This window comes from Manis pentadactyla, chromosome 2 (assembly GCF_030020395.1).
Source record: "Manis pentadactyla isolate mManPen7 chromosome 2, mManPen7.hap1, whole genome shotgun sequence".
Taxonomy (NCBI): Eukaryota; Metazoa; Chordata; class Mammalia; order Pholidota; family Manidae; genus Manis; species Manis pentadactyla.
In genome coordinates, this window is record NC_080020.1 from 235,286,503 (window position 1) to 235,304,176 (window position 17,674).

Sequence of the window (17,674 nt, forward strand, 5' to 3'; positions counted from 1 at the left end):
GTTTCCAAACACGCCGAGGTCACTTTAAGGCCCCAAGGTACCCAAGACACCTGCCCAGGAGTGGCGGGGAGCCCGTCCCTCTGCACCCCCGCCCCTACTCCGGAAACGCTGCGTTCGGCGGTGACCCGGGAGGAGGCGCCGATGCTTGGAGCGCGGCTCCCGCCCGCCAGCGCCCCGCAGCCGCCTGGCACCCCACGCCCCAGGCCCAGCGCCCCGTGGACCCCGCCGCTCCCCCACCCCGCCCCCGGCCCAGCAACCCCGCCCCAGCGCCCGGCGCGCGATTGGCTGCGCGGCCGCGAGGTGCGGACGGCGGCCCGCGGGGAGGGGCCTGGGCGCGCACGGGGCCATCCGCCAATCGGGGCGCGTTCACTTAGCACAGACTCGGGTCCTGGGCCGGCTGGCACCGGGGCGCGGTGCCCCACCCCGAGAGGACTTCGGAACTGGCCCAGGAAGACGCGGGGCGCAGCCCGAGAGCGTTTCCGAGGGTCTCCGAGGCCCCGTGGATCCCCGGGGATGCGCGCCCTGCCAGCCCCGGACGCGCCGGCGAGCGAGCGGCTGCTGGCCCGAGATCCCGATGCCCCCCGGGAACCCCAGGGCCCCCGCGCGGGGCATGCGGCAGGGACGGCGCGCAAGAGCGCGGTGGAGAGGCTGGCGGCCGACCGCGCCAAGTACGTTCGGGGTGCGCCGGGGACCGGCCCGGACCCCGCTTCCGAGGGCAGCAGCGCCGCGGCGTGCGCGGGGCAGGCGGGCGACCCTCGGCCTCTGACGCGCGCGCCCGGGTCCGCGGCTCGCAGGGCCATAGCGCGGAAGCCGCTGAGGCCCGACTCGCTGGTCATCTACCGGCAGAAATGCGAGTTCGTCCGCGGGCCTGGCGCCGACAGCTCCCGGGGAGGCCTGGTGAAGAAGCTCTTCCAGGGTCCCGGCAAGGACAGGACGCCGGTGCCCGAGACACCCCGGGTGGGGGAGGCGAGCAGGGCCGGGGACGAGGAGGCCGCCCCGACCCAGCCTGGCTGCGTGGCCTACCCCGAGCGCCCTGGGCCCCCAGCGGCCCCGGCGCCCGCCCAGCGCGTCCGTGCGCCCCCTCCAGTCCCGGCGGCGCCCCGGGGCCCGGAGCTGCGAGGCGGGAGGCGCGGGGGGCTACAACGCTCGCAGTCCGACCTCAGCTCCCGCTTCTCTGCGTCCGTGGCCGAATTCGACACCTTCTTCCAGTACTGCGGTCTTGAGCCCGAGGTCGTGGAGGCCCTCGGGAGGGAGAATTTCTCGGCGGGGTCGGACCGCGTCGCTCACAAGGTCCGCAGCGTGAGTGTCGCCACTTCCGACAGCGGCTTCTCCAGGCACAGCGGTGGGGACGAGGGGCTGCAGGAGGAGGAGCTGACAGAGCAGGTGCCCAGCACCACCTCGGTCATCGAGAGGAACGCCCGCATCATCAAGTGGCTGTACACCTGTAAGAAGGCTAAGGAGAGCGCTGGCCAGGGGCTGCAGGGCCCGGCGTGACCCAAACCCAAGGTGTGCGCCCAGAAAGCAGGGAGGGGTGCATGCGTAAAGTGTCTGTTAGGGCTTGGTGCGTGTGACCCAGTCGCATGGATCCATTCCTCTGAAGTTGCAAGGGACCCACAGATAAGCGAGTTGTGGCTCATGCGTCCGTGACTGCTGCAGAAGGGCTTCCCATGCAGTCCCTCGCAGGCCCAGCGCCCATTTTGGGGGTGTGCTGCTTCTGACTGCCTGGAAAGATGACTCTCTAAGTTATGCAATCCCAGTTAGTTTATTAATGTGGAAAAGGGAGACGTCGGAATTACAGAATGCCCAGGCAGCAGTTTTACAACACCTCTGCTCTTATTCCCTTTGTTAAAAATAGCCCAGAGCCCTAGTTCAAGGATGAATTGTTCTCTGCGACCTTGAGGTTTGGTCAGAGCTGGCCGTCCACCTGCTGCTGAGGGAGCTGCTGCTGCCTTCTGCTCTCCCCAAGGCAGGTTCTGTGCGTGTCCTGGAGGCCTTCAGCTAAGGGGCAGAGAGGGGATCATCTCTACAGGATCTTGTCAGCAGTTTGCTTTCATTTAGCTGCAGAGACCTCTATTTGGTTAAATTTTGTTTGACTTGTTAGTCAGCCTAGCTCACTATGAGGAGTTTCAGTTCGTTGAACTAGGACTGGGCTTGGTTTTAACCAGGGTCTCAGAGTTGCAGGCGCTTTGTTCTACAGTTCATTTGCCTCTGATGGTGACACAGTAACCAGGTTTCCTCCCCTTGGTCTCAGCAGCAGGGCTGATGGTGAGTTCTTTTTCATTGGGGAGCCAGGGATTTTACATCTGTCCTCTCTGCTTTTCCTTCCTAGCTCGTGTGGTGAGGTTCTCTTTGAGAACCGAGAATTTGAACATCGCAATGTCTTTTTTGCAACTTGCTATATGTTAAAAATTCATGTGGTGGAAGTATTTTGCCTTCAGATAAACTAATTGCAGATACCTCATCAGTCTTCCGAGCAGTGGGGGAGGCTGCCGCGAGACCTGCTTTCACACAGCTCAGCAGCTGAGGACCAGTGAACCTCTCTGAGTGGCCACAGCCTTGGTGCAGCTGTGGAAGTTAACAGGAAGAGACCAATTCATTGCTTCCCTTGAACTCAGAAGAAATATTACTTATTTTCTTCCTTATAATTTATTGAAGATTGTTGCATTTTCCACGAGGCTAACTCCCCAAAGAAAGTATATGGGCAGTCAAAATGTAAAGAAGTCATGTGAAAACAAGAACAACACGTTAGCTTGTACTTTGCACAAATTGTCTTTTGGAGCTGAGGTGAGCGTGTGTCCGTGATGCCCTGTGAGTGCCTTGGTGAGGAGGTGGGGCTCCTGGTCCGGGAGTGGCTCCAGAGAGACAGGGTCTGGCAGTATAGCTGGTGGGGAGGGGAGGCCTGTGTTCTGTGAGTGATCACTCCGGCAGTGGGGATCTAGGCTTCCACTGTCCATAAAATGGAGGCAGATGGCAGACGGCTCCAACCTGTACACTTTCTGATTCTGTATCATCAGTAATCTGTGTATCTGTGTTCCATGACTGGAACCCAGAAAAGGAAAAGAGCCATTGTCTATTGGACCACGTAAAAGTGAACATACAAACAAGTTCCCTCCAGGTCGCCCAAGCTTGCTGTTCATGCAGAAGAGGTAAATGGGTGGCAGAAATAGTGCCAAGGTAACAAGGCAATGTGCCAGCAATCAAAGTAGAACCTGGCAACATGACAGTGGGGGTGCCCCTAGACCCTGTGGACCCAGACACAACCCCATCCCCAGTACTCCAGGGTCAGCACAGTGACCTGCAAGAGAATTTACGATTCTGTCTGTGAACTAACTTTTCCAAGGCCCATTTAGGTTTGAGCCTATGAAAAACAGAACGAGTTCATTTAGTCTGTGAGAACTTTCACTTTTGTGACAGAAAAGCCAAGAGGAAAAGTGAACCTAGGCAGAAGAAGAGACTTCCGCCCTCTCCGTTAACCCTGTTTGTTCAGTTGGGGGGCAGTGTCACCTGCCTTCTGAGCTATTTCATGTTATTGCTTGGAGAGGGAAATGGGTACCATACAGAACCGACTGTTTTCTGTATGCTGGCACAGTCACCAGCACTATAGAAATTTTCCTCACAAATTTACTCCCCTGGACCCAAAACATGGCCTGCATTCTCTGAAACTTCAATTCAGGGAGCCTCTAGCCTGACTGATTGGAGTTGTGAGGAGGAATTCAGTCTCCTGGTCTTTCTCCAGCTCGCTGGCACCAGGTCTGCTCATGACCTCAGCCCCTTCTCTCACTGCCCCCAGACACACAGTCTCCTCCTCTGAAGACAAGCCAGGATCCAAGGCACAGAGCACGGGGCTTTTACCTTCATCTCTGTGGCTTGTCCGGCACCTGACCTTTCCTCAGGGCCACTTGTCTGAGACTAATTTCAAAACTTCTGGAATCTATAGAAGGAAGGATGCAAGCTGTAATTTTTCTCTAGCTTATCGGGCCATTTGTGTTTGAATCCTTGTGAACTCATTTTAGATTTCATGAAAAGTGCAGAAAATTTAAGGTGAAACAAAGGTATGCTAAGTGAAAAAGAAAATAAACATATTTTCCATAGAGGTTTTTATCCCCTCAGTAGATGGAGATATTATAAATTAAAATAAAATCCCACCTAGAATTAAAAGTGCCTAAGTTTATTACCCCATGGAGTAAAAATCTTTGCTTTTCAAAATTGGCAATATCAGGGCTGGAGAATGACTCACAGAATCTGCCCTGGGGATCCGTGCATAACAGACAGTTGCACACATGTAATTTGCTCTTCCCTTTCCTAGCATGTAATTCATGAAATTTCTCTCATATCTGCTCATATTTAGTCATCTTCCTGTCCTTCAATTCAGTAAAATGACAGGCCTACTAAAATTTAGGTCTCTCTGGTTTTCTGTCTTTTGCACAGATTTTATAAGTTACTGATTTTAATATTATTATAAAAGAATGGTAACTTGTCCTTTGCATTAACAAGCGATAAACATTGTTCAATTTTAAGGCAAAAATCTCAGATATTCCACAGTTCTCTTCACATTTCTCTTTGATAAAAAAGGAATTCCTGTAGAGGCCCACTGGACACTGGGGGGCAGAGCCATGTCTGATCATTTGCAGAGATGTGCAGTGAAGAGCTAACTGGGACTTTGCGTCTTTCTTTTAACTAGCTGGGAAGTCTTCAGCTACCAACGGAGAGCACATTTTTAGGTAAACAAGTGGCTTGCGGAGCCTTCAGGCCACCTCTCTCTGGTTCAGTCGGCTTCTGGACATTTTTGAGAGATTTGTGTCTGAAAAGAGTGAACTCTCTTTGCCTTCAAATATTAATTTGGACTGCCTGCCTTGCTTTTGATTTTGCAGTCAAACTCTGTGATGGTACTGGCCTTCTCAGCATTCAGAGAAGTTTTCTTACTGCCCCATGAGTAGTTGGAGGCAAACAGAAATTTCAGAAGTCCAGAAAAAGGCCTGCTGGGAGATGGGTATTTGTTCTGTCAGAGAAACCAGGATGATTTCTGTCTTTACTAAGGCTACTGAGTTCTTTTCCAAATTTAAAATGCAGAAAGGAGATGTTTTAAAATGCAGAAAATATCACAAAACTGGAGACTGCAGGGACCAGACTCTAGTGCAAAGTTTGACTTTAAAGCTTCTGCCTAGACCAACGTGGATTCACTGCTCTTTCCTTCCTCCAGGAACAGGCCCTCCTGGCTCCAGGGCTCCGTGGGCGTGAACCATGACGGGCGGCACACGGGCTTGCCCAGTGCAGCCAATGACCACATGACTGCTTTTCCAGTGATAAGCGTCCCATTGAGGAGGCTTAGGTGCTTTCAGAAGGCTTGAAATGTGTGGAGCAGATGGGAACACGGAACTTGGAAATTAACTGTAACTATTGTAACAACTGAAGCTCTGGGAGATATTTTCTTGTTTGAGGTGGAACCATCCTTACTTCCAGAAGAGGAGAAAGCTGCCGGGAAATATTTTCAGGGGTACCTTTTTGACCAGCTTGCTGACCAGAGGTACTATGATTCATTTTAATGATAACAAAGTCGATTTGAAAAAGAGAAAAAGCAAAAAGCATGGAAAGCAAGCATGAATCCCGTGGTGCTGGCTGCCTTCAGGCATCTCGGGCTGATGGGCACCCATTAAATCAGAGTGCTGTGATCATGAGAAGTGCAGTCTGCTTAAATACTCCAGCTGACAGAGTGAATGGAGACCTCTGCTTCCAGGCGCGGGTGCAGGTACACTGCCCACGACGGACTGTGGCAGTGAAGGAATCAGGAGGCACTTTTACAATCACTTGAAGGCTACAAGCTCATCTCACTGATGCCAGTCCCGTTCGGTGGTAGACATGTGGAAGCACCACTAAGAGATAAGTTAGAATCAAAATATAGCTAAAAAACCTTTTCTTGTTCCTGGAAAGTTTCCTGAGAACCATTTGGAACGGGCCTCCGTGGTTCTTCTTGTGCCAGCTTGCCAAGAGGAGTGGAAAGCCACAGTTACACAGAGCATGGGTTCACAGCACAGGCTCCGCCCCGGCCTCTGGGCTAACTCACACCGCCTTGCACGCAGCCACTCCACGGTCGGCTCCTGTCCATCCTTCTCTGCAGAGGGTGCACTGGAGATGAGGGGTGGCCTCTGGGCAGTGGGAGATTCTGGGATCAGAATGTTGCTAGTTAGGACTGGCTGTGACCCCAATTCTGAACCAACTCATGACATCCAAAGTAGATTTCTGATTCAGAACCTCTTAGAGAACTTTTGTATCAATGAGGACAACCCAAAGAAAATTTGTCAGTCAACTTGTTCAAATAACGGATTATAAGTACATGTTATCAAAATGTCTCCCTAAGAACAAAATTATTAGAATAGGAAGGGGAGAGAAATGGGCATCTCATTTTATATTTTATAAAATATAAAAAATATTTTATAAATCAGTCCTTTTTGATATATTCATGTATGTGTTTAATACTGTATTCTATTTTTGTAACTGTTTTACTATGAGAGTAGGTCTTTGAGTTACTTAAATATTTATCTTACACAGTTAAGGGTCTTCAAATAATATTCCTTCACTTCATATGGTTTTAGTAAAAACTAAAATATCAGTATAATTTTAAGTCATTTTATCCTCAGTTATGTTTTGTATATGTTGTTCAATTCAGTGTTCCAACTGTTGACTATAAGCCGAGTGTTAAGGGCTCTGTACTGTAGTGATGTGTTTTCGAATAAGTCCTGGGTGTGCATTTTGGAGACTGTTGGCTGATGGATGCACCTTACTCGCTGTAGGCTCCGTTTAAAGATAACAGATTCCCTACTTCAAGAATGAGTCCCCAGTTACTCCTCTAAAACGCTGCTACTTTGCTGTTCACTGGATTGCACTTAGTTTAAAAAGATAATGTCGAAGATGAGAGGAGTTTTTTTTAAAGGATCTTTTCATATGCCTATTTCCCTCCTTTGCGGATGTTCCATTAATTATATATGTGAATGCTCCAAGTAGAATAGTTTTGTGCCTTTTTATGGTCTGAATAGGATGAGTGGAAGCCTAGTTCAGATTTGTCTTAGATCAGAATGGTGCAGACTCACCATCCACATAATAAATGAAAAATATGAAAACAAATTGGTGACCACTTAAAAGCACCAAGATCTTCCAGAAGCGTCCGCACTTTGGTACAGCTGTGGGGAGGGGAAGGGTTCCGTCAGAGTGGATTCCGGAAGTAGATCTCAGATGACTGTGAAGAACAGTGTCCCCAGACTCCAGCAGGGGTGAGTTGATGCTCTTTCCTTCCATTCAGATTTGTGCTTTAGCATCAGGGTTGGAGGCAAAAAAATCCTTCCCTAATGCTGAATAACTCCAGTTTGCTGAGTGACCTTGAGAAAATTAAACTTTGTAGCACATTATGAATGAAAGAGTTTGTGATTGCTTTTCTCAAAGATGAGCAATAGTTACTGCTGCAAGATAGTTTTATTTGTTCCTGAAAGAATAGCATGTAAAACAACATGATTAAACACAATGGAAAGAAAAAAATACTGATAAAGAAATTTCACTAGTATATGGGTACAGATAGCAGAGCCTCAGAATTAAAGATACTAATGTAACTGGAAAATTTCCTCATTATATACATATGATACAGATTTTTTAAACTACTGGTCACAGACACTGGAAGAAGGCATTATTAAACATTGCTGTTTTTCAATAGGTTAAAATTTCAGTGCTATGGTTATAGTTGGTGATACCATAAAACATCAGGCCCAGACAACTGTTACGGCAGTTTCTAAACAGAGTTTTTTCTACACGGAACTGGAGTTCAGTGTTGTGTATTCTAAATTAAATAAATAAAGTATTTTTATCATTTTATGAATTTTTACAATGTGAAAAAAATTGAAGCAAGAATGCTTATAGTTACCCATATATTTTGTTTTCTCTCTTTCTTCCTAATATCCTCTCTCCTGATTTTCAGTGGAGATGAGGGGAGCATTGTAAGACCTGAACTAGGTAAGCTGTATGGCATCTACAGTCTCCAGCTCTCCCTGGAGATGGGATGCAGTAAAAACAGTTCTGAATATTCAGCATGCTCTTTTTCTTTGTGTCATCGGTCTTGCGTAAACAGATTTCTTTTCTCCATGTGTTATTACTATCACCATTGGAAACGGCACAAAAATGAAAATGAAAGCACGGCTTGTGACCTTTCGTGTCCGTGAGCTCGGTCGTGAGGGCAAACTGTGTGTCAGGGTCGCCGTCGGCTGGGCCTGGCTTGCGGAAGGGAGGGGAGAGGCCGGGGGCCGTCTGACCTCTGAGTCGCTGCGTTCGCTGGGCCAGACTGGTTTCTTCTCTCCAGTCCTGCAGCAGCTCATGTCCAAACGCACACGACACCCAAACGGGCATTCCTGAGGCGAGTCGGCCACTTGTAGTTCCGTGAAGACAACGGACAGGTGCCCAGGGACCACACGGACCCTCTTCCTGCAGCGCCGAGAAACAGCCCAGCGAGCGGGCTGGGCGGCGGCCATCGCAGCGTGAGGGTGGCCGCTCCTTCCCTCACGTGGGCTCGAATTACTGCCTCTCAGTTACCATCTTCAAGACACGGCAATGAAGTGACACGTAGTGCTTAGGTGCTTAAACTTGGCTTCAGACTTTCAGTGATGAAGTAAATGGATTTATATGACACTTCGATGTTCCAGGCAGGGAATATACTGAGCAAGAAGGAAATGAGTTCTCAGTCAGGAGCTTATAACTCCGGTTGTAAAAGTAGCAGAGACTAGCCATTGGGGAAAAAAATACACCAGAAAATTTGCTCCTACCTAGTAGTATTTTCCTCATTATCCCTGCTTCAGTGCCCCAAATTCTACAGTTGATTGTCATCTTTGTGTTATCTCTTTAAAGTTAGAATGTTTTCTGAAAGGGAGACTATATTAAACCGTTAATAACTTTTCATCTTTGAGTCAAAATACAGTATTAATTTCCTTAGAAAGTGAGGACCTGAGCCACAGGAACAGATATGGAAGGACCTGGATCTTGGTTCAGTCCCATGTGTAGGACACTCAATTACTGAGCATAGGACTCTCAGCTACAAAAGCTGGAAAAGGCAATTACATTATCAACTGGATCTATATCCTGCTGTCTGCCTAGTGGATTGAAGCAATCATGCCCCTGGGCAATAGTGACTGTAATCAAGGACAACATGCGGAGTTCACCCACATATATTTATTGAGGAGCCAAATATCGCAATAAGTACTGGGGGTTCCCCAACCTCCATGCTATGGTGGGCTTACATTATAGCAGAAAAGTCAGACATGCAATAAGGACACATAGATGACCATAGATAACATACATATGATAGATAGGCAGATAGATGACAGAATACACAGGTGGAAGGAAGGGAAGGAGGGGGGAACAAAGCAGGGTGAAAAAATAGGAGAGAGCTCTGCTGTGAGCCTAATTTATGAATTTTAATATGGCTCTTCTGTTTATGGTTCTATTTAGTGAACAATCTGTCTGAACCATAAATGGAACCCAAAGTCCAAATCATATAAAAAGAACTAAGCAATGGGGAAGAAAAACATGCAAATTATAAGTGGCATAATTTTTTCATAGGAGGTTTATTTTAACCCCTCCAGGCCCTTCGCCCCGGCAGCCTAAAGCTTTGAAGTCCAGTCAGAAGGTTGTTGGTAAGGGACAGCATGTCTCCCTTTAGAGGAAGTCAACTTTGAAACGGGGACAGTAAATAAGCAGTGACTCTCCCAGCAGCTTTTGAAAAGGGCTGATGTTTCTGTGGGTGGCCTCTGAACCTGCCTCTAGGACATGCCCTTGGAGGTAACCAGAAGAGCTCAGACAGGGCTGACTCAGTCTGATGCTATCAGGACTGGAGGACCACGTTCTTTTCCAAGCTGCTTGGTAAGTCAGGACTGCAAAGACCTCAGCTCAGAAAGGGGTATGTGTCCAAAGTGCTCGGAGAATGCTCTCACACTGTCCCTCTTGCAGGTGTGTGAGCTACCAGAGCATGTCCCCATGGGCATCTGCTGAGACAGGTGGAGCCCCCCTCAACCAGGACCACAGACTGTGAAGGCCGGAAATAAAGTCAGAAATCATGTAGTACAAACTCCCAAGGGCCCAAGCCCACATTGCCACCTGGGGCACTGAGACCCAGATCCCTCCTCACCCACGCAGGGGCTGTTCAAGTCCCACCTTTGGTTGGTGAACACAAATAGGGTGACCAGTTGTCCCTGTCTGCCCAGGACTTCCTGATGTTAGCACTCAGTCCCTGTCTTGGGAAAGCCTTCAGCCCCCAGCAAACTGAGAAGGCTGGACACCCTAAGAGGGGGAGCCTCCATCGACACATGTGTGGATACTAAATTTGCCATGTCACTTTAATTGCCATGCTGAGGAAATTAATGTGAATACTATTGTGAGCACTAGAGGACTTTAAGGGCTGGTTTGGTGTTTTCACTGGCTTTAGACTACAGGACCTTAGGATATTTCCTGGCTGGTGGGACAGATCACATGGTCAGTACTGAGGAGGATCAGAAGTTTCTCCGACAGGAAGGGAGCATGGAGCTGAGTTTCAACCCTCAATTTGCAAGGGCTGACTCCTGGGGAAGACGCTTGTCACCATGTATCAGGAGGAAATCCAGAGCTTGCTGGGAACTTTGGTTACTCCACACACCCTCATGATGATCTACATATGAGGATCTCAGATGTGGAGAGACTTAGTGCCTACCCGGGCAAAGAATCAATGTGTTGGAGCAGTAAGAGTGTGAATCCAAATCTACCTGGCTCAAAAGGCAGCCCTATTCTCTCTGCACCAGGATGGTCTTTAAGAAGTTCCAACCTGAACGTTTAAAGGATTTCATAACTCCTCAGGGGCATAGACTGAATCAATAGTGCAGAACCTAACCAGGATTCTGATACCAGATGCCACTCCCAAATGTCCTGAGTGGACCAGCTGCTACCTGCTGAATCACACAGGCCAGGTAGAGTTGCCTCAAGGGTCATGAGGCTTGCCCAGTGTTTCACATACAGGAAAGCAGCATGAAATGCTCCCATTACAGGAAAGGCTCTCATGACTCAGCTTATGTTGATAATTTTGGAGGAGATAACATATGATTTAAGAATAAGAATAAAGAAAATCAGAGAGGAAGAAGAGCTGAGCCTGAGGAGCTCAGAGAAGTGCGGGCCAGGGCTGAGTTCACTGAGAGCCGTTTGCTGCAGCTTGATCCCCACCAAGGAGGGCGTGAGTCCGTGTGCAGCTTGTGCGTATCACGGAATTCTGTGGCTGGTTAGCAGTTCCAGATTATCTCAGAGAAGTCTGGCAGAACTATGGTATTTCAGTGGCCAACCACTGGCTTTCTGTAAATGGGACATGACCACAGTTGTAAAAAGAAGAGGAACTCCTTTAAATTTACTTCGAGGTACTGGAAAGTTTGGCTCATCTTTGAGTTTTGAATTTCTTTTTCAGAAATAGTAAAAGAAAAGGCCAAGATATGCACATTCAAAATAAGTTCTTGCAGCCTCTTGAGTATTTTGAAGCTATACACATATTACTTTTTAACAGGTGAGAAGAAACATTGAGCTACTGTCAACACTTTCCCCGTGCAAGTCGAGACAAAGGAAGCATGACTCACATTTCCTGCTGGCTCTGGGCTGAGTGAACAGTTCTGACTCAAAGGCTGCAGAAAGCCATTGTCCTTGCTCTGCTCGTCATGCTGGAGTTCAGGATTGCTCACCCAGTGCCAGCCCTGCTCACAGGAGGCATGTATGCATGTGGTCAGTGTCATAAATGTACAGTGGTCCATAATGTCAGACGTCATGGTGTCCAGGATGTCAGAGAGCTGCAGAGCTTTCTCCAGGGAAGAAAATTCTAACACAATGTGTCTAACATAGGTGTTGTAGTAAAAATGCTTCTGCAACAGAGATTGCACTCTAGGCCCTGAGAGAGCAAGCATGGGCATCTGTGCACACAGCATGGTGGGTGCTCATTGAAACAGAGGTCCCTAGAAACCACAAGCCTTGGGAACACAGAGCTGCCCTCGGGGGCTCAGAGCCCTTGTGCTGAGGGGGTGCTTGACCTGGAACAGCCAGTCATCTCCGGGGCAGAAGGTGATGGTGGGGATCTGAAGCTGGAGGGCGGACTTAAGGTCTTCTGCTCATGGGAAGCCCTGGTGTATGATAGCTATTATTATGCTGATCATATAAGCCCCCTACTGACTCAATGTGTATCTATCACTCACTAATTTGTATTTCCCAGCTGCCATCACTTCCACAAAAATTCACATTTTTTCTTTCCTGGGGCACACCACTTCCACTGTGCTGGAAGGTGGGAACAACTCTGTTTCATCCTCTGTAGAGAAGCTACCTTTAGCAGGAGAACCAGTTCTCCCATCATCACAGCTTACTCAAGTGAAGGTGGGTTAGAATTTCAAAACCAAGAACAAGGAAGAAAGCAAATACATTCTTCTGAGCTGGAGAAAGCATCATAGCTGCACCCAGGAATTCTGAAGTATTAAGTATATGATTGCTGGTCATATACCAGACATCTGGAAGCTCTGAGTGGGTGTCGGGGGCAGAGCACAAAGCCTCGTATTTACCTACAAGTTCAAAGGCTACAAGGCTTTCTTGTGTCCAGGCTCCAGTGTGATCTTTACAAACATCTCTGAGGTTCTCAGGGCAAGTTTTGCCACTGCTTCTCTTTTGTGGAGGAGGAAGTCAAGAGTCAGTTACCTGTCCGACATCACACTGCCATGCAGTGACACAGCTAAATAATAATTTTAAATTTACAAGTAATTATCAATAAGTGAGAAGGACTCTGTTGGCCTCACTACATGGTTGGGTGCTCCCTAAGGAACCAACCAGGAGCTAAGTGGAGGCATCTCTGCTTTGTGGCTTGACTGTTGGGCTTTTTTAAAGCTTTCTGTCTAAAACCCCTGTGTCTTTCTCATAAGATTCTTCACTAATTATTTACCCAGTCCAATGAGAGATTCAATTAAATTATCAAATTTATCTTTTTCATAAACCTATTGTATGTTGAGTGCAGTGTGTGTGTGTACATTTCCATATGTGTTTGTTCTATTCTGACATGCCTGTTCTCCTGACAGCTCTGACGGGTCGCACCCGCACAGAGCAGCAGATCACATGTACAAAGAGCTTTGTGCTCTCAGTGGGAGGAAAACCTGTGCCTGATTATTTGAAGCCTAGATTATCCCTCATATTGACAGAATGTGTTTACAGGGATCTTCACCTACATTATTATCTCGCTTGAAATGCCGCTAGCCTGTGGCATAGGTAGAGTAGAAATAGTTGTACTTGTTTTTAGATAGGCCTAGAAGAAATGGACTGACTTTCTGGATGTTGCCAAATTGTAGCTTCCAGTATTTTGATTCCATCCATCTAACATTCTCTGCAATCAAAATTCTAGGGTGTTTATCTAATTTTTTATTTATTTTGGTTTTCTAGCTCTTCATGGTAGCTCATTTTCCATATTCAGAGCGTCTAGAAATAAATATCATAATATGTATAATATTGCATGAGAGCTTATAGCCTGAAATGGAACACTTCACAGTTGAGCAAAAAATTCATTCATATTCTAACATCTCTTCCTTTCTGGTCAGAGAGCCTTTTCTGTTTATAGTTATTTGGAACACTTGAGCATTAAAAACTGTTCACAGACATTGCTACTAATTAGACACAATATTTCAAAGTCACCTTCCATCACCTGGCTCCACCAGCTTGATCAGAAGATCCCACACTTGGTGAGGTACGCATCCCACCTGGATGAAACCCTTAGGGGTAGAGGAGACAGTATTACAGGCTTTCAGCTGGGCATCATACTTGTGCTGAATCCAGTCCAATTTCAAGGTTAAATTCAGAGCCTCCAGGGATGTGAGGGAGTGAACGAGTTATTTCTGTTTACGAAAGAACTTTCTCCTATGCTGACTGTTCTCTGTTATCCATCTGGGAGCAAAGCCCTAAAGTATAGATTTAAATTCAGAACCAGGAAGACTGGAACAAAGCAAAGGAGGAGAGGAGTGATGAGGGACATTTTCACAAGATTTTATGTGACAGCGTTCATTGTCTATGTTCTGAGATGAAGAAAACTGTCAGAAGGTAGCATTAAGTTGTCCAAAACCACAAAACTGATTCTGACACTGTTCTTTCTGTGCCTCTAGTAGGAGGACACTTAATAGTCAGAGCGAGCTTTACATCTCCCTGGTATTGAAAAACAAGATCAGCATCTTCTGTACGAAACAGAGCTGGGAAGAAATTGTCTATGTGGGGAATGGAGTTACTCCAGATGAAGGGGACCGTAGAGTTCAAAGGACAATGCTCTTAGCTATGAACATGTATTAAAAAATCTCAGCATTAAAAAAAATCAGTAGCAGTCAGTTTGTTTCCTTTCTACTCAAGGTTGATTAAGGTAAAACCCCACAGGCCAGAGACACTCAGCAAAATAATGGAAGGGCCTCCAAGACCACCTGTCCACACCCCTTAACTTATAGATGAGAAAACTGAAGCCCAGAGAGGGAAGTGGCTTTGCACAGTCACCCCTCCTGAGAGGCAGTAACTACCACCCGCCTCCCACATTCACACCTGTGCACTTGTACAGAGTCCTCCACTTTTTCTCACAGTCAGAATAATCTTAGGATCTATTATTTAGAACTCTTTCAGTAACTTATTGAATACTTTAAATTTCAGAAGGAAAACAACTTATCTTTAGTGTCCAGGTCAACAAAATGCTGTAACTAATGATCAGAAAACAGAAGTGGGGATTGTGAAAAAGAAAACCTAGAATATTTTCAGAGGACTAGTTCCTGGTTAATGAGTAACTCACTATGCGCTGGGCTGGGCTGCAGTGGGTGTGCAGATGCTTCATTCCTGGAGCAGCTGTTCCCATACCATTCCTTCCTTCTTCCGTGTGCAAAGCAAAGCGTGCCCTGGTGCTCAGGTGAACCTCTACCTCGCCTCTCATCTGACCTGGGCTGTTGCCTCTCCTCCACATGGTCAGCACCTGCAGCCCCTTTTCAGCCAGGCATTTCCCAGAAACACAGGTCCAAGGCCTTTTCACCATGAAATCCTTCCCTGGACTACCTGCCTCTCATTAATGGCCTCTCTCTCAATGTGATCATGCCTGAGAGAGGAAAATAGTCCAGTGAAGCATCCAGGCATAGGGAAGAGCATATATGAAAACCCTGTTATGTATTAAAATATGAAGAAATATACTACAATCAAAGCATAAGGAGTGACAGAGAGATTGGAGAAAAGAGGGTTGCAGAAATCCTGGCCAGCGCTGGATTATGTGTTACAGAGTCTTAGGAACCAGTAAGGAGTATGAAGCATGTATCTTAAGTGCAATAGGAAAATCACTCAAACGTTTCAGGAATTAGATGACATCACATAATTACATTTATATTTTCAAAAGATCACTCGATGTTGTGCAGAGAATGAATTGGAGAAGATTGGTGAGGTGCCCATTTTGGCATGAGAATTTGATGTGTCTGCAAGATGTCCAAGAGCTGCCAAGCCAGCTAGACCCTAGAGGAGTCTGGATTGCACAGGAGAGGCCTGGGAGCAGGCGAGACCCCTGAGAGGGCAGGGCACAGGCCCAAGACCCAGGAAAATGGCCCTGACATGCCAGCGAGGAGGGACTGGCACACAGAGGGGGTGCAGGACGTTCAGAGGACAGCAGGCAGCCAAACGCACAGCATCCTTTCATGTTTCCTCCTGGACGGGGAGGGGCGATTATTTCAAATGTGCTTAGTAAAATTAGGACTGAGGGTATCATATAGACAAGGTAGTGCCCACTGGGATATGTTTAGAAAGACATTGCTTTTGCTGGGTTTTTGCTTTGGTTTTATTTTGGAAAGAAGGGAACTGCACTGGAGTGGCTGAGAATGAGCAGAAAACAGAGGGTTGAGGATCCGAGTGCTTGGAGGCAGAGGGATGCCTGGGAAGAGAGAGGGGAGGTCCCTGTAAACGTACTGTTAGGTGGAAGTATTGACTACTTTCTCCCCACTTGATAGCTGTTTTCACCCTCTTTAAATCAACAGCAATGTACCTAGCATCTGACTTAATCTAGTTTTTACAAAACTGTAAATTGAATTTTCTTGGAAATTGCAATGCCATTTTCACTTTCTTCTTTTCTTGATTTGTAGTATATTTGATTAAATTGTGCAACTATAATACAACTCCCACAAACAGGCATGAAGACAAACTACTGGCCTTTGGGGATTGTGCAGCTCATATGTCAGCTGGCAAGTGTGAGTGGCGAGTGGGCCCGTAGAAGGGCTATGCCACACGCATCGTGTAGCTGAAGTGGGGACGGAGGACCCCTTCTGATCTAAAAGTCTGTTCACTGGGGCCAGTTAAGAGAACTCCTCCTGGACTGCACCTTCCCCACCATGTTCTGGCCTTGATTCTGCTCAGCAGGTCATGACATTCTTAATCAATTTTGGGACTAAAACAAAATTGGCCTTTTGAACTGAAGCACCAACTGAGGGGCACACAGAGGCATCATCCAATCTTGTAGCCACTTCCAACAGAAGTGAAAGACTGGGGCACTGGCCACTGGAATGGGTCAAAGGTCCGTGGTTGATGCTAGCCCCTGAGCACCTGCCAGAGCAAAGGAGAACAGGAGACAGTGCCCAGGAACAAAGCCAGAGTCTGGTTCCTGAGAGGTTGTGGAGTCGGGGTGCCATGTACAGGTAGGTGCAAGCTGCTGTCAGGCTGAGGGCTGCCCGGGTCAGCAGACACCTGTGGCTTCAAGTTTCCTCTCCCCTCCTCAGAGAGGAAGAAAGGAAAATGTCCCCACCGTTAGACCTCAGTGGGTCTTAGAGAAATTACTCAGGAAATTTCTAGCAGGTACTCCCATGAGCTTCTAATTTCTAATTCTCTTTCAATTTAATCTTTTCTCACTCATAAGGCTGATGTGACATATTTGGGGCACCATTAAATGATCAGAGTAATTCTCTGTGGTGTGTGTATCCAGAGCACCCACACTGTGTACTTCTCCAAGTTCCCCAGTGAGGCCATCTCACATTCCAGTGAGAAATTGTACCAGCCTAGGGCTTTGTGACCAGATTTGACCCTCACTTAGAGGGATGTGCTAGTGCAATTAAAGAACTCAGAGATAATATTTCCCAGAGCCAAGAGCCTTAAATAATGCTAGGACAACTCAAAACAAGACCTGCATCACAAAGTATTAGAGAAATGATTAATCAGCATTGTATACAATGGTTTCTGTCTTTTCCTTTTACTGAAAGAAAAAGGCATTAACTACTTTTGTGAGTCACTGGCCCCTTTGCAATAGGGCCGATGCACATTAGTATTATTACTTTGTTATTAGAGTTTATTCTCCTTTTTTTGTACTCATGTGTATTTCTACACAGACAGGAACAGTGCCTTTATTTTTCTCAGACATACGGATGTTGTAGTTCACTTCCCTGAATTATCAGCCAGAAGAGGTCAACCCTCACTGACATGCCTGTTACCCAAATTAATGCTACTCAGATCACAATTAAAGTTAAATATCTCAATATGCAGAATAGGAAACTCTAAAAAGTTTAATGGTTTACTTAAAGTGGGGGCAAATCTCTAAAGCTGTGTGTTTATACCAAGGTGTTCTCAGCCTCAGGAAGAGGCTCAGGTTTGCTGTTGAGAGATGTTCATAGAGAAACAGATACAATTA

The 17,674-nt window shown here is 47.1% G+C and overlaps 1 protein-coding gene across 5 annotated transcripts; it reads left to right on the plus strand.

Moving 5' to 3' along the window:
• Window positions 1-296: 296 nt before the first annotated feature.
• FAM110C (family with sequence similarity 110 member C) lies at window positions 297-8,084 on the plus strand. 5 transcript variants are annotated; one of them, XM_036881726.2, is made up of 2 exons: window positions 297-1,506; window positions 7,961-8,084. In XM_036881726.2, exon 1 carries the CDS (start codon window positions 514-516, stop codon window positions 1,492-1,494), a length of 981 nt encoding a protein of 326 aa, XP_036737621.1. In that variant the 5' UTR covers window positions 297-513; the 3' UTR covers window positions 1,495-1,506; window positions 7,961-8,084. The 5 variants fall into 5 exon arrangements, 4 of the variants coding, with proteins under 4 accessions (XP_036737621.1, XP_057353474.1, XP_057353475.1 ...); XM_057497491.1 differs by lacking the exon at window positions 7,961-8,084 and adding an exon at window positions 2,330-7,857; XM_057497492.1 differs by lacking the exon at window positions 7,961-8,084 and adding an exon at window positions 2,466-7,857.
• Window positions 8,085-17,674: the final 9,590 nt, after the last annotated feature.